The 23,170-nt window shown below is 38.9% G+C and overlaps 3 protein-coding genes across 4 annotated transcripts in view; all 3 read right to left on the bottom strand.

Moving 5' to 3' along the window:
* LOC111347341 (ribosome quality control complex subunit NEMF) overlaps positions 1-23,170 on the bottom strand; it is a 62,378-nt gene that overhangs the window by 8,149 nt on the left and 31,059 nt on the right. The gene's annotated exons all lie outside the window — the stretch shown is intronic.
* Positions 65-5,130, bottom strand: LOC148729611 (adenosine receptor A3-like). Its single transcript, XM_088726076.1, has one exon. The coding sequence runs from the start codon at positions 4,560-4,562 to the stop codon at positions 3,672-3,674; it is 891 nt and encodes a 296-aa protein (XP_088582202.1). The 5' UTR covers positions 4,563-5,130; the 3' UTR covers positions 65-3,671.
* LOC148729610 (adenosine receptor A2a-like) lies at positions 15,117-20,869 on the bottom strand. The gene is made up of 2 exons (XM_088763069.1): positions 20,333-20,869; positions 15,117-16,091 (listed from the first exon to the last, which is right to left on the bottom strand). Exons 1-2 carry the CDS (start codon positions 20,820-20,822, stop codon positions 15,484-15,486), a joined length of 1,098 nt encoding a protein of 365 aa, XP_088619195.1. The 5' UTR covers positions 20,823-20,869; the 3' UTR covers positions 15,117-15,483.

Genomic DNA, 23,170 nt, shown 5'->3' with positions numbered 1-23,170 from the left:
CAATAGTTAAGCTGAAACTTTAATTGTGAAGAAAGAGGCGCCTTGGAGAAAAATTCAAAACGGATCAATAAATTACACAATGGCTTTAATCACAATAAATTTACAAAATCGTGTCTTTCATTTTGCTCATTATTCTTTTAATTAAATTTTTAATTTTTACAGTTTATTTTTGCTCTTGATTATGAAAGATCTCTCTTAAATAACTGACATGGATTCTGACAAAGCTGTTTTCATGCAGTTGACATAAACTAGAGGCTCAGTTTCAACGGAGCAACATGTTTCGCAGAATTTCTGCGATGCCCTTTCGAACTTGTCTCATCTTCCAACAATAGATAACAGGATTTAGGGATGAATTGAGATGCAGCAGTGAACAAGTGTACATAAGAAATAGCTCCAATGTGACATTTGATCCACGAATGAAAACAGACGCAACGAAACTGCAATAGTGGGGCAGGTAACAAAACAAAAACAAAATGAGGACGTAAGAAGTATTAACTGCAGTTTTCCTTTGCTTTACATCATTTACTAATTTTTCATCATCTTGTGAAACTTGTTGTACTTGTAACGGGCGAATTTGGTTTGTAAGGCGCACCACCACGAAATAAATTCTGCAATTCGCCACAGTCAGAGAAACAAAGCAAAAACCCAGAATGAAACCGACCACGATTCCCATCTGCACCCAAATGATCCTCATCACTGAAAGCAATGCACTGAACACCCATATCAGCACGACACCTGCAACGGTTCGTTTGTGAGTTACAAGTTCCTGATATCTCAGATGAAGATGGACGGCCAGGAACCTGTCTACACCTACAGCAGTTACACTGAACAAAGAAGCATACAAAATCAATCTAACTATAAAATCCATAGATTTCCGCACACTGGACGCAAGATCGTTTTGCAGCAAAAGCGCAAGTAGCTCTTCAACGTAAAACGGCTGCACCAGCAAGCCAACACCAAGATCAGAAACAGTAAGACTTAACAGTAATGTTTTCAAAGTCTCCGGTAAGGACGAAGTTTTCCTCATCGCATGGATTGTTAAAAGGTTCAACGTTACAGCTGCGAAAGAGGAGACAACGTTCAATACAACGTTAACTATGAGAGACGAATAAAACTCTTCTTTTGTATCTGCCATTGTAGAACTGTGACTTAAGTTGAGGTCGGGCGTTCTGCTGCTAAAAGCAGTGAGACTGTGCGCTTCATAGACTCCGATCTTCAAGGAAACTCTAACTCTTGAATTGCATGAACCACTTTATAAAGTCTATTTTATCAGAAAAAGTAAACAAACTGCGGGTAACTGTCATGGACTAACGAATGCAACGTAAAAAAGATCAAAACGTAATCTCATCTTTATTACCTATTGAATTTCGCTTTTGACGAAGTTACCAATTGTTTAAGTTGGTAAGAACAAGGGAATAAATACATAAATAAATAAATACGACGTCGAGATAGCAATTTTTTTTGTCCAAATTCAGAACTGGGATATCACGAGCTTTCATTTAGTTTGCTGGTCGGCAACTAGAAGAAAATACTCAGCCCTTACTCTTAAATTTAGAAAAAAAATGGCATCATCTTCTTATTCCCTGTAAATATTTGGTTGATCAACGGTTTTACGTTTCCATTTCCGTTTAATGACACCGGTGTTACTCGCAAGCGCTGTCCTCCCTAAAAGCTCGTCAGGGATCCAATAAAAAAGACAATGAACGTCGTCAACAGGCAAAGATCATCGCTACTTTGCAAATATTTCCTTTGAGTAACGAAAAGCCGGAAAATGCACTCCCGCCCCCACGCTTCCACACAAAAATACACAAAAAGATGAGATCCTGACGTTAAAATTATTGTCATTGGGTGAAAGTGATAATTAATTAATCTTGACATAAGAGGTCGGAAAACGCATCATTCGTAATGACAACAACAAAATGTGCCATCGCCGTCATTTCAACAATTTAGAATTAAAACCTGTGTTAGTCCTCCCTTCTGTACATAAGCATTAAAAAAAAAATGGTATTAGGAACACCATGCGTCACTGGATTAAAAAAAAAAAAACACAGCCAATAAAAAAAATTCGTATTATATTCCATCATGAAATTGTGTTAATCATCTCAAAATTCTAGTTTTTCAGAAGAAATGAAAAAACCCCACGTACTTTGATTATTCAATATCTCCGTGTTGTACAAATGTCAGTTGAAACTGAAGTAACGATGATAAACTGTAGAGCGAGACGAGAGGCCACGATTATTAAATGTTCATTGTTGATAAAGGTAAATAAACTGCGACCAAAAAAATGGAACATCTGGCGTTAACAGTTCGTCAGAGCATATAACTTGAGGGCTGACGCAACATCTAACTTCAGCTACTGACCAGCGCACCAACACAAACGCTACAATCTGATCGGCTCCATCACTGCAAATCTAATTAAACAATAGAGTCCACTATGGGCTGATAGTATCTCTCCACGGATGAACACTATCGCATCACGTGATCAATTTAAACCAATAAGAATCGGAGAAAATTTAGTGGCGAAACCACTGAAACGAAACGACCGAAAAGGCGAATCGATTGAAAAAAAAACAAAACAAAACAAACAAACAAACATGACCGAAACATTGGTGCGGAGGAGAACAAAAGAGACCACCGTTAGGTGAAACAGGTTTTTATTTTGAGCTCTCGAATATTTTCGGATTACCCGATAAATTTCTTAAAACCAGAAAATTCTTTAGAGGATCACGATTTTTAATGTCGATAAAAGGATACTTCGGCGTATAATCAATTCCGCGGGGAGATCCTCTACTGAGAAAGCCCTGAAACCCTAGCCCTCTTAAAAAACCTCGCTTCAAGAGACAGTTTTAAACATCAAAAGGCTTTTAAATACAACACAAAACAAATTTACATATCTGAGTATGAAGGGCAGAAGGTGAGGGAGTTGTTTTTGGCTCTTTGAGGAGAGGCTTAAAGTTCTAAATGTGAGAGAACATCTAAAGTAAAATGTACCTTTTCCTCGACATTCCATCTTTCCCTCACTCGGCGTGGGCTTATTTTGGACGTTTCACTCGTTGCGAAATTCCTCTTGGTTATTGCTTTTGTTTTTGTTGTTTTGACGGTAGCGCTTGTCTCAGTGGTTTCAATCTAATGTTTAGGTTTAAAGTCGATACGATTCAGTTTTGTTGATTATCATAAGAAGTTTTTACTTTTGTATTCAAGCCTGCCAAAGACATCATTACGGTAATTTATGTTTTTATGAACAAAGCTGGTAGATCTGAGTATATAGCATTCATACTCTGTTTATGAGCCACGTGGCCCATCAGGCCGACGCTTAACTCCGGTTCCTGTAACATAAGCGACTAGGAGTCTCTAATGTAGTATTCGTAATTCTGTTTTAAAACCAATACATATAACAAGAAAATTACCCTTTGCTTCCGACGAAAAAGAGGTAGAAAAACATTACATCTGCATGTCAAAACTTCAATTAACTTAAGCTGTCTAAGCTGACAAATTGAATACAAATATAGGTCTACATTTACATATGACCTGTAAGAAAACTACAATGACTTACAGTTTCTCTACTGTGCAAAACACATTCGTTTACTTTCGTTGCGAACTATTCATAATACTTGAAGATTGCCGCCGAAGTGCTCGGTTGTTATATAGCTACCTTAAAAGTTTCTTCAGTTTTAACGACGAAATATATTTCGAAGAATGCAAATGATAGATTGCCGAATGTGTCTCATTTTCCAGCAGTATACCACAGGGTTTAGAGACGAATTGAAAAACAAAAGCGTTAACGTATAAATAACACTTGTACGAAATCTGGTGATTTGTTTAATGCAAGAAAAACCCCAAATATAAACACAGTACCAGGGTAAATAACACAACAAAAACACGAGGTATATGTAGAAGGTACTGCTTGCCGACCTCCTCAACCTGGCCGCGTTCACTGTCGTTCCACCCCCGTGTGTTAGTTGCAACACTTGGATTACGTTTCTGTGGCGCCTCACCGCTAAATATATTTTAAAATAAATGATTGTTGTAAAAATAATACAACAACAAAAAGTAACAGTGAGTACGATTCTTCCAGCGTATTTGAGCCAGAAATAATCCAGCACTAACAGCAATGAAAACAAGAAACTAAACGTCCATATCATCAACACCGCAGCAACAACACGCTTGTGAGTCACAAGTTCTTGATATCTGAGATGAAGGTGAATGGCCAGAAATCTGTCTGTGCTCATAGCAGTAACACCGAAAAGTGACGCACACGAGAATAAACTCGAAAAAAAGTCAGTGATGTAGGTAAATATATTTAGCTCGTGGTAGATATAGTTTCCACTAGTAGCGCAAGTAATCAGCCTTGCAACATAAACAGGTTTCACCAGCAAACCAACACCAAGATCAGAAACAGCGAGACTCAGTAGGAATGTTTTCAAAGTCTTTGGCAATCCTGACGTTTTCCTCATCGCATGGATCGTCAAAATGTTCATCATAATGGATGTGTAGCAAAAGAAGGAGTTCAACACGGAATTAGTGACACAAGACGAGTAATACGGGCTTTCGCTATTCCCCATTCTATATCTGGTAGTCAGGAGGCTGGTTTGTCAGCAAGTTCACGAAGTACGCTCAGAAGAAATGGATTTCATGAGACAAACATGCTTCATCGTGAATTAATGGAGAGTTACTTCGAAAAGCCTCATGATAAACTCTGGCAAAAGCCAGAATTAATAAATAGTTGGAAACCAGAGACTTATAAATAAGTTGATGCATTTGACAGCTTTTTCCGGTGCCAACGAGGAAATCGAAAGACACGCGTGCCCATGCTGAAGTGCTTTTTTTTATCTCTGTTCTTCCGACGTTATTCACTGTACTGATAAATAGCTACTTTCCTGTTATGTAATTGTGGCCCATATGGTCGATGTTTAAGCCGCCGAAACAACGTTCGCCAATTCATTTCACGTTTTCCCATTTAACACACATCGAAAGTATATAAATTATGTGTCAATTCACATATCAGTAATCAGAGAAATCGATCTCATATCCGAGAAAAAATTTGTCATCAGACTTGGTAAAAGCTAAGGTCGGCACACACGAGGGGTCATGTCCCTGCGACTAGTCCGTGCGACAAGTCCCGGCGACAAGTCTTTGAAGGGTTTACACGAGGGGAGCGATAGCAGGGACTAGTCCCTTAAGGCGTCCACACGAAGGCACTCAATTGCACAAGAACATGGGGAAATTAAGAGGCAAAAGATATTCCTTAGTCTGGGGCGTTACACGAACAATGAAAATTTGGTAACTTTTGATTGTAGCACTATTAAACATCAACACAAATGAACTACACTTATTCAGTCGGATTATTCATGCTTTTACGTGTTCCGTTTTTGTTTTTTTTTTAATTTTATTTTTAACAGACAAAGTCAAATAGGGTAAAAATTCCATCAAAACGGCTCCAAGACATCTGTATATGTTTACAAAACTAGAAATAGTTTTTTATTCCTCAGTTGTAGAAATCTAGAATTCAGGGAAAATTCATAGAAACTGCAATATTTACAAATACCGAAAGTCACGGATCATACTGACCCATGATTGGCTTATTTACCGTTTAGTCGCAGGGACTGGTCGCACAAACAGTTCACACGAAGGGACCAACATATGTTTCATGCGACAAGTCCCTACGACTGGTCGCAGGAATTCAAACCAGTTTGAATTCGTGCGACCAGTCGCAGAGACTAAATTTGGTCCCTGCGACCACAGTAATGTGTAGTTCACACGAAGGGACTAGTTGCATGAAACTGGTCGCTGGGACTAGTCGCAGGGACTAGTCGCAGGGACTAGTCGCAGGGACTAGTACCCTCGTGTGTGCCGACCTTTAGACTTAGAATTGGTAAAATGTTCGCTTTCGTCAGAAAGATAGAGGTTGTACTTAGGAGGCGGCGGCGTGTCACTTTCAGTAAGCGGAACTTTGGAAAAGAAAAAAATAACACCTCTTTACATTCGAAAATTCCGCGTGTTATGGCAGTCTAGAATGACAGCTGTAGCGAATAACTGAAACGAAGCTATTAAGAGAACAACATATTAAACATAATAACTCCTCTTTGGCGCGAATGCTCAAGTTCCATCGACAAAAACTTTAATTTGTTTACTCTGTTAAAAGCGACATGACCTACGTTTAGACAATTACACGAGACAAACCCAATATCGAAACCAAAAAAACTTTAACAGTAACTTTTCGCTGTTGAAGCGGACATTGAGAAACACCAATGTTCATCTTCTAGAGATCTATAAAAATGGGAAAAAACCTCATCTACAATAAACTAGCACAACAAAAAAGGGACGTAAGAAAATGCATTTTAATTAAGTACAGAAAATCAGCTGTCTCTAAAATTGACTGTTTCTACCGAGGTCCGGTGTTGAATTTTAATCCAAAACCTTTTGTTTTCAAAAAAAAAATTCTTCTAGGGCAAAACAAATAAGAAGGGAAGAACTGAATGTGTCTACTTCCAACAGAATGAAAGTAAAATAAATGTAAAGTCTATTTTTCACAGCTTTAATTTCATCTAGAAAACTCTCCGTAACAGAGAGAGAAACAAGAACCTCGAAAACACGCAGACAGTTTATAAGCTCCTCTGCTCTTCATTTCTATGAAAAACTTTGGACATAAAAAACAAAGCACAAATAAACATTTGGCAGAAAGCACGTTTAAAGTCTACAATAATATCATCTTAAGTTTTGACAGTTCAGTTCTGACGAATGATCACATTTCGCAGCATGCAAACGATGGATTGCCAAATGTGTCTCATTTTTCAGCAGTACATTTCAGTACAGTTCACCGCCATTTCATTGTTTTGTGAAACTTGATGGACCTGAAGGGCTTGAATTAAGCTTGGGTGGCGCCGCACAGCGAAATAAATCCTATGATAAAAAATTATAGTGCAATTAAAACAACAGCCGAAATCGAAATACTGTTATAACCACAGCAACAATACGCTTGGGAATCACAAGTTCCTGATATCTGAGATGAAGATGAACGGCTAAAAATGCTAATGCTTTCTGGTAAGTTCCTGTCAATAAACAAGAATTAATAAATGGAAACCGTCACCATCTGTCAAGTTTTACAGTGAAACAGTATATTTGAAAGCACGAACGATCATCGTCAAAAGTTCTTCATGTCCGTGTTTTCCGTTCTCCTTTCTCGGCTATCAACCATAGAAAGGGATGTGCACGATAAGAGGACGTTTCAAAGGGAATTAGCTAAGTACTTTAAATAACATAAGTGTGAAAATTTTCCATTTAACTTAATGGAACTTAAAGACAGCCTACACTAAGTATAATGTAATGTTCACTGAAATCCATCTGCTAATAGACATATAACTAAGTAGATAAGTCTTTGACCACTATTGTTTGTTGAAAGCAAGAAATATGTATGCGATCCTCGGGTTGGTGGATGAAACATGGACAACGAAACAAGATTAAGGTTTTTGTAGTTAAAATCGACGTTTCTGCGCAATTGCGCGTAATTTTCGCGTAACGAGGACGACTGGGCGATGACATAAGTTAAAGACAAAACAAGAGCAGTTCACTGAAAAAACACCACGCTCTTCGCAGTATGCAAATGATACTTTGTCCATTGTGTCTCATACCCCAGCTGTAAACAGAATGGTTTAATGATGAATTTAGATACACCAGGGTTTTTAGTGTACTGACGAAAATTCCAAAACGTAGTATTTGCTTCATGGATAAAAGATCTTACAACAAACGCACAGTGCCAAGGTAAATAACAAAATAAAAACACGAGGTACATGTAGAATGTACATAGGGCTGATTTCTTTATCTTCACAAAGTTAACTACCATTTCACCATAATGAGAGACCTGATGGACTTGAAGGGCTTAAATACGGTTCGCGTGGCGCCGTACAGCGAAACAAATTCTACAATAAAAAAACTGCAGTGTAAATAAAAATAGAGCCACATGTAACAGCTATTATAATAATTCCAGCAATTTTGATCGGGATGAACCCCGTTAATGAAAGCAACGTATGTAAGCATCTATTCTGTTCAAACCGCAGCAACAATATGCTTGTGAGTCACAAGTTCCCGATGTCTGAGATGAAGATGAACGGCTGAAAACTTGTCTGCACTCAGAGCTGTAATATGGGCTGCCGTCACCACCAAAAATACAAGGATGTCAAATAGATCAGTAATAAAGGAATTGCATGGCCAAATTATAGACAGTCTAGGTTTCCTTCATGAAAAAGAACACTCTAAACATAAATAGTTTAGCCAAATGATAAACGGTCTAGTTGCCCGTGTCGACTTGGAACATGAAATTGTGAAATGGACCAGCTAAATTGCGTATAGTCTAGCACTCATTTGTAATACAGTACACAAACGGTGTAGCGTTCCGTCAAATGACCCAGGGTAATATCGAGTAGCACAGCGTACGCACAAACGGTGTGGCGTTGTGTGAAACTGATGGCTTAGCGTAATGTCGAATGGTACAGCGTACATACAGTGTAGCTTTGCGTGAAAAGGCTCAGCGTAATGTCGAATGGTACAGCGTACACACAAATGGCGTAGCGTTGCGTGAAATGACTCAGCGTTATGTCGAATGGTATACATACATACAAACAGTGTAGCGTTGCGTGAAATGGCTCAGCGTAATGTCAAATGGTACAGCGTACATACAAATGGTGTAGCGTTGCGTGAAATGGCTCAGCGTAATGTAGAATGGTACAGCGTACATACAAAGAGTGTAGCGTTGCGTGAAATGGCTTAGCTTAATGTCGAATGGTACAGCGTACACACAAATGGCGTAGCGTTGCCTCGAATAGCTTTGCAGAACATCAGACACTCTAGCTGAACATTGAATTGCTTAGCATTACATGAAATATTCCGATGTTGTGGCCAATCGTCGAGCTTGCTTGTGGCGTGACGTGAAGGCTATCTCGCCGAAACCACCAAAAATACAAACTGCAAATGGAACAGCGATCTGCTCGGGGGCATGGCGTCATCGAATGTGAAGGTGTAGTCGCTATGTTGAAGAGTTTTCACTTCGCCTTGCCGTAAAGCAGAGGCAATTTGGTAACTTTCTCCTCTTTTCTTTTCCCTGCTGATATTGCGTTTATTCGTTGTCGTTCCAAAGAGTGTGTCGTGAAATTCTGATATTTGAAAAAATTTGTCCCGTGGGGTACATTTACGCAACACGACTTGCATATCAGTTTTTAGCAACTCCAACTTTAGATGCCGATATCTACGCAACCAATCAGAACATCGAAAAAGCTTGACACACTTTTGTTGATTGATGCCTTGTGAATGAGACTGTGCAGCCATTTTGCTCGTGCTGCAGCATCCGATATCCGATGAATTCAATAGACGAACATTCGGTCGTTTCACGCCTTACCGGCTCTTGACACTTCCTTCAAAGAAAAGTCTCTTAAATTATATTTTTGTGGTAATCTACATTTATTAAGCTTTCTCCTGACAGAAAGTTTGCTAGGATTTTAGTGAAACTAGCGCGCGCACGAATTTTTTCCCGAAGGACACCTGCCAAGGTGGGAAGTAACCTTAAGTATATCTAAGATATTTTCAGCAGCCGTTATTAAACCGATTTTATTTTTCGTGAATTGTGAAAGGGCCGTTCTCCCCTTTCCCTTTACCACCCTCTTTTATGACTGAGCGTTTTCTTACTAATTTTAAGGCAGACCAACCTCATCAAGGAAGGTATGTATGTCCTCAAAACCATTTGACTCGGAAAAACGGTTGCATTGGCAAACACTACATGTTTTACTGAAAAATTTCAGAGCAGATCAAGCCGGGATATCAGTTTTCTTACCATGGCGTCCAAGACACACAAAATCCAATTTCTCACGTACTCTTGCAATGTTCAAAGAGCCTTTGCATTTAAACTCTCAGTGAAAAGTAAGCGCGAGTCAGAAAAGAAAAACAGAGCTCGGCACTCGACATTTAATGCACATCATAACACTACTTAATCCTGTAAACATTGAGGCCGGCAAACCGTGGTAGAATCCAGTCTCTTTGCTATTTTAATTAACGCTCCCATGAGCGACAAGGAATAATTGCAATATCGGCAGGGAAAAACAAAGAACTTACCGAATTGCCTCTGCTTTACGGCAAGGCAAAGTAAAGACTCTTAAACACAGCGACTACACTATGTGATGGTTTCGCGCCAGTCTTAACATTCGATGACGTCATGCCCCCCAGCAGATCGCTGTTCCATTTTCGGCTTGTATTTTTGGTGGTTTCGGCGAGATAGTCTCCATGTCACGCAACAAGCAAGATCGACGATTGGCCACAATATCGGAATATTTCATGTAATGCTAAGCAATTCAATGTTTAGCTAGAGTGTCTGATGTTCTGCAAAGTTATTCGACGTAACGCTACACCATTTGTGTGTACCCTGTACCACTCGACATTACGCTGAGCCATTTCACGCAACGCTACACTGTTTCTATGTACGCTGTACCATTCTACATTACGCTGAGCCATTTCACGCAACGCTACACCATTTGTATGTACGCTGTACCATTTGACATTACGCTGAGCCATTTCACGCAACGCTACGCTGTTTTTTTGTACGCTATACCATTCGACATAACGCTGAGCCATTTCACGCAACGCTACACCATTTGTCTGTACGCTGTACCATTCCACTTTACGCTGAGCCTTTTCACGCAAAAGCTACACTGTTTGTATGTACGCTATACCATTCGACATAACGCTGAGCCATTTCACGCAACGCTACACCATTTGTGTGTACGCTGTACCATTCCACATTACCTGAGCCTTTTGACGCAATGCTACACTGTTTGTATGTACGCTGTACCATTCGACATTACGCTGAGCCATTTCACGCAACGCTACACCGTTTGTGCGTACGCTGTGCTACTCGATATTACCCTGAGTCATTTGACGCAACGCTACACCGCTTGTGTACTGTATTGCAAATGAGTGCTAGGCTATTCGCAATTTAGCTGGTCCATTTCACAATTTCATGTTCCAACTTGACATGGGCAACTAGACCGTTTATCATTTTTTTTTTACAATAAGAAGACGTTTCAACGATGTACCATTAACAGCAAAAGTGTATTTTTTTTACTGGTACTACGGGAGCTTAGGACTGGAGGGGCAACATACACAACGTACGATATTAATGTCAATTACATCTATCTCTACACGAAAATTACCGGACATTTTTATTTAAAGTTCGATTTGGACCGAATCTAATTGTCTGCCAAAGACCACATGAGTGAGTAGGATATTCGACCTCTATTTCTTACTGCAAAATGTAGAAATGACCACTTTCGTCAATAAACCGTTAAAATGTTCATCATAATGGCTGTGAAAGAATCGAACTAGTTCAATGCAGCATTAACGTTACAGGATGAGTAGCGCGGGTTTTCAGTGTTTCCGATTTTCAAAGAGCTTAGCTTATTTATTACTCGTAAAGATGACTTTGTACCCTAGAGAACTAGAACTCTTGGGTCTTAAGTTAAACCTGTTTATCAAAATGCTTTCGACAGGTTCCTGTCAATAAAAAAGAACTAACACCAGCGAGAAGAAACCGTTGCCATCTGCCATCTCGAGTAAGATGTTACACTTCTTCAAATGTTTTATCTCTTTTCGCGAGCGATGAATAAATATGCGTAGACTTATGTCATCTTCCGGTTTCCCCCCTTACTTGAAACGTGACAAAATTTTCATTAAGACTTCGACTTCGACTCAAAATAACCTTACTCTGGCAAACTCATCAGAGCTTCGTCCTTTAACCCGAAGATTGCATACATATATTTTGCTTTTCAACAGACAATAACGGTCAAAGACTTGTATACTTGTATGCCAATTACCAGTTCAATGAGGATATTCCAGCTCGATTTCTGAGTAGAAATCTGTTAACGTTTGATTTCATCAGTGGACCGAGTTACCTTTACAACACTGCCTCGTTTTCTATGGATATATAAAAAACCCTGCTTTACACTAATTTAACCCAAACTGAGGAGAAAGGACTTAAACAAATGCATTTTAATAAAGCTCGGAAGATCAGCTGTCTCTAAAAGTGACTACGAAGAGCAAATGCGTTTTGCAGAGTTTACCGGGTCTGGACTAAAACATAACTTTTACTAAATGTGAAAAACTCGATGTAACTCAAGAACCTCGAAAAACCCAGGCAGTCTATACCTTCCTCATCTTTTTCTCGATATAAAAAACTTCGTGTGTAAAGAAACAATAAACAAACAAAGATTTTGCAGAAAACGTTTAAAGTTGACAATATCCTTAGCTAGAGCTCTAGCAGTTCAGTTTTGACGAGTAAAAACATTTCTTAATATGCAAAGGATAGACTTTCGAATGTGTCTCATGTTCCAGCAGTAAATTAGAGGGTTCAACGATGAATTAAGATGTGCCAGGGTTGTGGTGCACATAAAAAAAATTTCAAACATACTATTTGGTCCATTAATGAAAAAACCTAAAATAAACGCACAATATTGAGGCAAATAACAAAACAAAAAAACGTAGAATGTACACAAACCCGATTTCCTTGTCTTCGCAAAGTTCACCGCCATTTCATTGTTTTGTAAAGTTTGAAGGGCTTGAATATGGTTTGTGTGGCGCCGCACAGCGAAATGAATTTTACAACAAAAAATTGTAGTGCAAATAAAACAACAAACACCAGTAACAGCCTCTATAACTGTTTTGACAATTTCGAGCGGGAGGAAATCCATTAATGGTAGCAAAGCACTAAGAATCCATAATGTTATAACAACAGCAACAACACGCTGGTAAGTCACTAGTTCCCGATATCTAAGATGAAGGTGAACGGCTAAAAATCTGTCGGCCATCAGAGCCGAAACACCCAGAAACGAAGCAAATAAAAAGGAACGATACAAAAACTGGAAGATTTTTGAAAGTGCATTCTGCGTGTCTTCGAGAGGTGCTTTCTCAGGGGTACACGAGACCATCGTAACAACATGGAGAGGCTGCACCAATCCAAGACCAAGATCAGACACAGCAAGACTCAGCAGCAATGTTTTCAAAGTCTTTGGCAATTCCGACGTTTTTCTCATTGCGTGGATTGTTAAAATGTTTATCATGATGGTTGTGTAAGATATGAACGAGTTCAACGCAGAGTTAACCACACAGGACCAATAAAGCAGGTTGCCAGTGTTTTCCATTTTACTAGTTTCTAACTCGTTCAGGTGAGTTCGAACGATCACGGAGATATCAAACTCATTAAAATGCTCTCTGGAAACTTCCTATCAATAAATAATTATCAATTAGCGCAAACCGTTGACATTTGTCACGTTTTGCAGTAGAAGAGGAAATTCTAGAGCACGAACGATCATCGTCAAACGTTGTTTATGTGCGATTTTTCTGGTCTGTTAACCTATAAAGGAATCTTAACAATATGAATTTGCATAATAAGAAGAAAAGTACCATACATTGAACAAGTGTAAAATTTACCCACTTGCACTACTGAAACTTGGGACAAAAGGGGCAGCATACACAAAATAACTTTTGTACTCTGTTCTGTAATGTAAAAAGGTTTTTTATATCGATGGAAAGTTTAGAAAGCTATAAACTGTTTGCGTTTTTAGAGGTTCTTGTTTTTTCTTTCTGTGCTACAGTGAGTTTGTTAGATTTAATAAAAGCTATTTAAAGTTACATTTATGTTACTTTTATTCTGATGGCAAGTGACTTGGAGTTGTCTTCCTATTGATGTACCGATCAAAACCGTATATCCCTTGCACGCTTTACGGTCCTATGTTTTATTCTCGACCCAGAGGATTCGCTTAAATGCATTCGGGCTGTCTCCGTTTGCTTCGCTCGGAAACTCGACTTTAAAGATTGTTTTGCCCCAAGAAGAAAATTTCTTTGTCTGCCAACACAAGGAGTTGAATTAAAATTCAAGACTGGACCTCAATAAAAACAGTCAATTTTAGAGACAGCTGTTCTTCTGTGCTTAACGAAAGTCCTCTTCTCTTTAGGGTTACATCAATGTCGATAAGTTTCTTTTTTCCATACTCATACAAAACGAGGTTGTGTAGTAAAAGCAAATAGGCAAACTCACGAAAACAAACGTTTCTACAATTTCCACCTAGCATTGAAAAAAAAAATGGCGGTCAAAACTTTTAGAGCTGTATGTTTAAATCACCAGATCCGTAAGAGGAATATTCGAGCTCCATCTCTGAGTGGGATATGTGGAAACGTTCGCTTTTGTCAGTGAACCGATTCATTGAATGTATTTAATGAGTAAACCATCTTGTCAGCAGGGCAAGTAGTAATCTCTCTCGGGCGTCATTGTTGCCTGACCGCTTTTCATTCAAATCAGACTAAAAACACATGCTTAAACAGTTGTCAGCTGTCCTACTTGTTTTCACATGAATTTTGACTGTTGTGTTTCTGTCAAGCGGGTTTATGGCCGTGAATCGAATCTAACCGCTTTTACGCATATCAAATACAACACACTTGGTATTGAAAGGTTCGCTCCAAGAAAAATGTAAAAAATGGCTTACGTCTTCCGCAGATGAAGGCTTCCTACATCTCGTATCTCCGCACAGGAAAGCTGCTAACGACAAAGGCGGAATATATGGAACGCTCTTTCGCCCGAGCTTCTCCATAAATGTTTACGATACGGTTACATACAAGTTTTATAAGTGCTTTTATTATTCTGAGTATCAATCATACTCAACATCCCGCGAAGACCTTTAATGCTTTTAGAGATAACGGTGTAGTAGTCATGACAGTAACAAACATTGTAATACGTATATGTAATAAGTATATAATAGGTATATTCAAAATATATGAACTTCATATATTCATTGTAACCAAACATTGTAATAGTTCATCTTCTTTCACTAGTTCAGTTTTAATAAAAATCATTCTAACCTCTGAGTCAGCGTCTTCCTGGGAAAACTTTAACGGATCATTGATCTTTCAACTCCGAAAAGTATATCTGGCCTCTTACAAAAAATCAAACAAAATTTATATATCCTTATGGCTTCCATATGTCTCAGTTTACCTTCATAAAAGGAAAACAAAAAAATTGAAAAACACGGTATCTTCGTACATTTTATCCTCTATCTCTTCTTCGTGGCTTTGGCCTCAGACTAAACGAAAATATAGATACACAATTAGTCTTCAAGCGAGCGAGAAAAACTTCCTCAAGTAGCTTTTGTTCGTAGTGGAAAAAGATTATCTCGATTTCTCTTTCCAGAATATAAAAAAAAAACCAGCACATTGAATAAAAAACAAATATTCGTTCCATTTTGCATAAAGTTAACTTATTTAACCTCAAAACCCAGCTAGAATATAGTTTCACATTAATATTGACACAAAAACCCTGGTGAAGGAAAAAGTTCAAAGTTCTTTCAACTTCTCAATTATTAAAACTTTTGCTTCTAATAACAAAAATGGAGAAGTAAAAATGTTTCAGAATGCTCTTTCATGGTTTACAGCCATCTTGCCTACAGCTTTATCAGTTCAGTTTTGACGAATAAACAAATTTCGCAGAATAGAAAGTATAGATTGTCGAATGTCCCTCATCACCAAGCAGTAAACAACAGGGTTTAATAATGAATTAACAAACACCAGTGTGAGAGTATACCGAAGAAAATTATTACACGTATTATTTGGTTTACGGATAAATATATCTGCAACAAGTCCACTCCAATAAGGCAAGTAACACAACAAAAACACAACATACACATAGCAGGTGCACAAACCCGACCTCTTTATCTTTGCAACGTTCACCGCCATTTCCCCATCGTGGACCTGAAGGGCTTGAATTTGGTTTGTGTGTCGCCGCACAGTAGAATAAATTTTACGATAAAAAATTGAACTACAAATAAAACAAAAACCAAAAAATACAGCCACGATCTTTTTGCCAATTGACGGCCGGAGAGACGTGATTAATGAAAGCAATGCACTAACCGCCCATACTATTGTCGCCAAAGCAACAACGCGTTTGTGTGTCACAAGTTCCTGATATCTGAGGTGAAGATGAATGGCCACAAATCTCTCGGCACCCAGGGCCATAATACTCAAAAATGATGCATACCAAAGGCACAAGACAAAAAGGAAACGACAATCTTGAGAGCAGTTGGTTCTTCAGTGCGGAAAATAACCAGGAGGCGTACGACATTAATAGGTTGCGCGCATAGGCCAACGCACAGATCAGAAACGGCAAGATTCAGCATCAATGTTTTCAAAATCTTTTGCAATGCCCGCGTCTTCCTCATCGCATGGATTGCCAAAATGTTCAACATAATGGCTGTGTAGGAAAAGAACAAGTTAAGAACAGCATTAGAGATACAAGACGAATGGGTCGAGAGTTGAACCTTGACCATGATCTCACTAGACTAATCCCTGACTCGTTCAGACGAGCTTGTATGCCGTGGATGATTGGACCTCTTCTGACAAGTTAGGCCTACTGTCAATGACTTCTCAATGACTTTGATAACATATATGTGGAAGCTGTTACTATCTGTCCCGTGGTATTTATACAAGAGGACATCGAAAGCAAGGATGATCATCGTCTAGACTTAGCATGTTTGTCCTGGTTTTTGTAACTACTGCCTCCTATAGGAAGCGCAGCTGCGTATTTTTTCGAAATGAGTGATGGTAAGCATTAAAGCCGAACTTCACCCGATTTTGACCCGATGTCACTTCTTGTTTATTTCGGAGTATCTTCGAAGATCGACATTCGCACTAGAGATAATTGGGCGCAGCATACACTAAAGTGAGAAGAATGCCTTTGAAATAAATACTTTTGTGCATGAAAAAACCCCAAGATGTCATTTTTTAAGTTCTTCCCGTGACACTATAAAAGACGATTCACAATCATTTCGGGATGGCGCGTGATTAAAACCAAAACTTTTCCTTGCACAAGCATACAAATGGTGTAAGAGAATATCAACATATTCTCTTGTTGGTGTGATCGGCGCATCATGCAAACTTAAAGGAAATTTTTTTTTCTTTGAAGAGAGAATATTTTTACGTTTAAATCCGCGATTTATGACCAGTAGATAGAAGACGTAATTTTTCAGTTCTTGCAGTAACACTACCAAAGATGATAAACATTTGGAAATAATTTCACAGTGGCTTCGTTACAGAAATATCTAAATAGGTGCGATCTGCACATCGTGGAAACTTTGAGCAAAAAAAAAGTTATTTAGAGAGAGAGAGCATTTTACCATTTGAATTAGCGACCGATGCCCAAAAGAGCCACAACATTTGCGAAGCGAGCAAGGTCCGTAGTTTAGCAGAGTCATCCTCTTCGATGGACTGATGAAACGGTGGAATGACGGATTGGCGGAATATCCTTAAAGTGCACATTACACGAGATTTTTTTCTCTTGTTTCTTGAAGTTGGATATTTATAGAAAACGTTTCGAAGCTTTAAAAATGTACAAAGCACTTTTTTGCTATGGAAAAACGCGCAATTTTCCTTCAAATTTGTCCCGGAAACTGGGACCTAGTTTATCGCCGTCGAAGTTATTCGTGACGTCACATTGTGTACCTTTGCCGCGCAGGTCTGTTGTCGCCAAGAGACAGTACTTCGTAGTAGATAGATAGTGCATTGAAAGGCAAAGATGTCCAGTGATTCTAATGATTCCTTTGAGTCCGACTCTTCTGAAAGGTCCATTGACTTCGAAGAATGTGGAGATGAAGTAGAAGTAGTTACAGGAGAGCACGCACCATACCGAGACGAACCGCTCGCAAGCGATGGCGAACAAGACGAAGAAAGCGAAGATGCTGACCTTGATGGACTGACGCCTTCAGTTTCGGAGGCAAGATTTGAACGTCGCGTTGCAGTCAGCGAATGGTTAGTGAATCATGTTTATCATGGCTTTTTGTGAATATTATAAAACAGCGAAACTGTAGTGTAATCATAGCTCTACCTTACCTTAGGTGCAAATGTAAACAGTGCCGTGACGAAACCTTGGCAGACTCACTAGCATTCCGTTGTTGCTGCGAGGTCACAAATGCCAGAAGACAGTTAGTTTTCGATGGTTCCATCGAAATCATAAGCTGCATCGCGCAACACGAAGATTACAGTGCTCTGACAAACAGGACCGTGCTCTTACAAGTTGCTCTTTTAATTCGCGATCAGAATGGGAGGACATACTGGCAACGAACTGGAGTGCATGAAAATGAGTCAGTAACGTTTTGTAGGCGAGAATGTCATATTTGATGTTGCACTGAGGTACACAATGTGACGTCACGTTATGATATCACGTGCGACTTTGGCCGCGCGATGACCGGGACAAATTTGAAGGCAAATTCCGCGTATTTTGGAAGCAAAAAAAAAAAAAATACTTTTTAGACTTTTCCAGCACTTTTAAGGCTACGAAATGTTTCCTATAGATATCCAACTACAAGAAACAAGAGAAAAAAATTTCGCGTCCTATGCACTTTAAACACTGAATGACAGAATATCCTAAAACGCGGAGTGCCTTGCTGTATGAAACAAAGGTCTCACAAAAATGGAATAAAAGTAACAAAGAAGGCTAGAGGTAAAACAGCCTAAATTAAATGCAAGAAAAAAATACCGTAAAACTTGAAAAGTTCGAGAGCTAAGATGATTAAATTACAAACATCAAAACTTATATATGTCCTATAACAAAAGACTCAATGAACGCCATAGCGGCCATAGCTTACAAACCAATAGGAGATATTCACATTCTCTGTCACTGCCATTTACAGTTTAGTTTTGCCGAATGTAAATACATTTCTTGAGCTAGCCCCTATTAAATATCTTTATTATTACTGTTGTTGTTGTTATTATTATTACTACTATTATTATTATTATTATTACTATTATTATTATTACTATTATTATTATTATTATTATTATTATGATGATGGCAGTAAAAACTTCTGGATGCCCAGATATCCTAAACAATGATTGGGCGGCAAGCCGTCACCAATCAATGCAACGACCAGAGTCCTTACAATTAAAATTCCTATAGCAATTCCTAATTATGAAACCCTAGTAATAAAAGTCTTAAACTTAATTGCTATGTAACAAAAACCTCAGTCAAAACACTAAAGGTTCCAGGCGTCACTATCGAAACGCTTAAATGTAATAAAACATCTAATATCATTATTATTAGTAGTAGTAGTTGCAGTAGTAGTAGCGGTAGCGGTAGTGGTAGTGGTAGTGGTAGTGGTAGTGGTAGTAGTAGTGGTATAGTTAACATGATTATTTGTTACCATTTAATTATTGGTTGAATGTCAATTAGTCACTATATTCTTGAACCACCTTTCTCTTGTGGAACAGGGTACTCCTAAATATGTGGCATGCGTCAGGTTTTCTGTCTTGCATGTGAGAGAAATATTCTGCAACACTACCTTCTAGCGTCATTATACAACCTCTAGCTGTTTTAAATCCTATAACAATGGTGCAATATCAGTAACCACGTGCAGTCTTGGACTGTTTATTTACTCATTTCGTTGTTTCAAAGCTCACACTTCAAAACGGTGTTGTAACATCACGAATGTGCAGAAGAAAAAGGCTAGGATTAGCAATGTACGAAAAACAGCATAGCTCTAAAACTTTCTTAACTTGCAACATTGCATCTTAAGATAGGAGAAGCAGCTTTCAAAGGTGTAATTTAATATTCGCTGACACTCTTTTCCGCATGACATAGTTTGCTCTTGTACGGCATGTTTACCTTGTTTAAATCGCCCATTTCCGAATTACCTTAGGCCTCTTTTACAAAGTGAGTCGTGGTACTCATCCTTACGTATGATGATAAGTTCTCATCGACATGCAAATTAAGCTCATTTTCCCAAGAATGGTCAAGCATCAGGCCTCGTTTTGAAAAAGAGGCCAACGGTAATTCAGGAGTGGCCTCCAACCTTTACCTAGTTCTTTCCAGGACTAATGAGTTAATTTCTACAGAATGGTACCATCTGTCGGTTTACCTAAATCGAAAATTCCACGTGCCTTAAATTATATCGTCACCATTAACCTGAATGACCGTCTTGATCGAGTTTATTTCTCGTTTCATAATCCAACAGAATAATCGCATACTTACTGAGTGTATTTTCAAACTTCTTGAGAGTATCAGGCATTTCTTCAGAAATGATTAACGATTCCAAGTTTACCAGGCTTCGTTTTCCATAAAAATGAAAATGAAACACCTTCCTTCTGGAAAAAACATTTAAATGAAGCTCAGAAAATAACCTATTTCGAAAATTGACTACAACCGCGGCATTTGTGATTAAAAACGAATGCAAGTTCCAGTGTTGACTTCTATTCATTAATTTTTTTTACCACGAAATAAATTCTGCAATACGCCACAGTCAGAGAAACAAAGCAAAACCCAAAATGAAACCGACCACGATTCCCATGTGCACCCAAATGATCCTCATCACTGAAAGCAATGCACTGAACACCCATATCAGCAAGACACCTGCAACGATTCGTTTGTGAGTTACAAGTTCCTGATATCTCAGATGAAGATGGACGGCCAGGAACCTGTCTACACCTACAGCAGTTACACTGAACAAAGAAGCATACAAAATCAATCTAACTATAAAATCCATAGATTTCCGCACACTGAACGTAAGATCGTTTTGCAGCAAAAGCGCAAGTAGCTCTTCAACGTAAAACGGCTGCACCAACAAGCCAACACCAAGATCAGAAACAGTAAGACTTAACAGTAATATTTTCAAAGTCTCTGGTAAGGACGAAGTTTTCCTCATCGCATGGATTGTTAAAATGTTCAACGTTACAGCTGCGAAAGAGGAGACAACGTTCAATACAGCGTTAACTATGAGAGGCGAATAAAACTGTTCTTTTGTATCTGCCATTGTAGAACTGTGACTTAAGTTGAGGTCGGGCGTTCTGATGATAAAACCAGTGAGACTGTGCGCTTCATAGACTCCGATCTTCAAGGAGACTCTAACTCTCGAATTGCATGAACCACTTTATAAAGTCTACTTTCTCAGCGAAAGTAAACAAACTGCGGGTAACTGTCATGGACTAATGAATGCAACGTAAAAAAGATCAAAACGTAATCTCATCTTTATTACTTATTGAATTTCGCTTTTGACGAAGTTAACAATTGTTTAAGTTGGTAAGAACAAATGTTGAGTCAGTTTGCTAGACATAACGTCTCGTAGTCACGTTCGACGCACTAAAAACTACTATAAAACGAATACAAGAATTGTAAAAACGTGTAAAATGGTATATAAAAAGTCACTTGTAAAAATGTAGCGGAATTCCAAATCGATTTCGATCAATTACGATCCTCATCAGTAGTACTCCGCCATGTTTAAAATACTCATAAATAATTGTTCATATAAGTGACTCTGAAATGTCCACACTTCTTCCAGGCTTCATGTAAGCGGTCATGATGTATCAATCACAGCTCGTGGGATTTGAAAAAAGTTCCATTCGTTCTTGGAGTTCATAAGCGAGTCTTCGTTCACATTATTTATCCTCACTCCTTCAGTTATTTGTCTCAGCATCGCGTCATTGTGATAAACCCCCGTCACATCCATTCGGAACTGCTTTACCTCTCTATTGTGTTTCTCTTTACAGTGTTTCCACAATGCAGATCGTTCTTCCTTATTGTTAAGTGATTTCGTATGCTCTTTCCCTCTGGTATACGCGCTCCTGGCTGTTTCCCCTACGTATACGCTGTTACACTGGATACACTTAATCTCATACGTCACACTTTCTCTATCACACGGTCCTTTTCCACCTGTGCTACACACTGGGCAGTCTTCTCGTCCACACTGTCGCGGTTTAAATGGGTCGGACTTTTGGAGTAGTCGTTTAATGGCGATTCCGGCTTTCTCCACCACTTTAATATTGAAACCTTGCTGCTTTATTTCTGTCTGGTATTCCTTCCGTAACCGTGAGTTGGGCGTAGCTGGTACAAAAATTACTGATTCATTCCCGCCGCGTTTGTACCAGTTGGATTTCCTTTCGCTCTTTTCCTTTTCTCGTTCCACCTTTCTCCACTCCTTGGGTCGATGTAACGGTCTTTCTCCTTTTCGCTCAGCTCTTTGTCTCGCTCTAAAAGCTTTGAGGGCCGAATCTACAACCTCATATCTGAATTTCTTGCTGTACCCCGAGTATTGCATTCTCAGGACCATCTCGTTAACATTCTCTACTACTCGTTCCCATGGTAACAATCTGCTACAGTTAAGTAAGACCCGAAGGACTTCTTGGGTCAGGACTGTTCTCTTTGTACTCCAGCTTACGGCAGACCTAGCATGTATGACTGTCTTAGAAGCCATGCTCTTGGAATAAAACTCATACATGATCACTGAGGCTGAGGCTTTCTCGTCCTGCCTGTCTGTCTCTTCCCCTTTTGTTTCCATCCACACCTTCAAGTCAAGGATAGGTAGCTTTCCGTCCTGGTGTTTAGAGGGGTATACCAGGAGCGCGTATACCAGAGGGAAAGAGCATACGAAATCACTTAACAATAAGGAAGAACGATCTGCATTGTGGAAACACTGTAAAGAGAAACACAATAGAGAGGTAAAGCAGTTCCGAATGGATGTGACGGGGGTTTATCACAATGACGCGATGCTGAGACAAATAACTGAAGGAGTGAGGATAAATAATGTGAACGAAGACTCGCTTATGAACTCCAAGAACGAATGGAACTTTTTTCAAATCCCACGAGCTGTGATTGATACATCATGACCGCTTACATGAAGCCTGGAAGAAGTGTGGACATTTCAGAGTCACTTATATGAACAATTATTTATGAGTATTTTAAACATGGCGGAGTACTACTGATGAGGATCGTAATTGATCGAAATCGATTTGGAATTCCGCTACATTTTTACAAGTGACTTTTTATATACCATTTTACACGTTTTTACAATTCTTGTATTCGTTTTATAGTAGTTTTTAGTGCGTCGAACGTGACTACGAGACGTTATGTCTAGCAAACTGACTCAATTATCGAACACGTTCCTGGCCTCGGCCCACAAAATTTCATCACTAAGAACAAATGAATAAATACATAAATAAATAAATACGTCGAGATAGCAATATTTTTTTGTCCAAATTCAGACCTGGGATATTTCGAGCTTTCATTTAGTTTGCTGGTCGGCAACTAGAAGAAAATACTCAGCCCTTACTCTTAAATTTAGAAAAAAAATGGCTTCATCTCCTTATTCCGTGTCAATATTTGGTT

This window comes from Stylophora pistillata, chromosome 6 (genome assembly GCF_964205215.1).
Source record: "Stylophora pistillata chromosome 6, jaStyPist1.2, whole genome shotgun sequence".
Classification (NCBI taxonomy): Eukaryota; Metazoa; Cnidaria; class Anthozoa; order Scleractinia; family Pocilloporidae; genus Stylophora; species Stylophora pistillata.
Note: the sequence above shows the minus strand (reverse complement) of the source record. Positions and strands in the feature narration are given on the sequence as shown.

What these genes read in the sequence shown, in the direction of transcription:
- LOC148729611 (XM_088726076.1), bottom strand. Translation starts at nt 4,562, where the DNA reads ATGGGGAATAGCGAAAGCCCGTATTACTCGTCTTGTGTCACTAATTCC.
- LOC148729610 (XM_088763069.1), bottom strand. Translation starts at nt 20,822, where the DNA reads ATGGCAGATACAAAAGAACAGTTTTATTCGCCTCTCATAGTTAACGCT. An exon ending in CGTGGTCGGTTTCATTTTGG is followed by an intron (nt 16,092 to 20,332) that starts GTTTTGCTTTGT and finishes ACTGCTCTCAAG; the next exon opens with ATTGTCGTTTCCTTTTTGTC.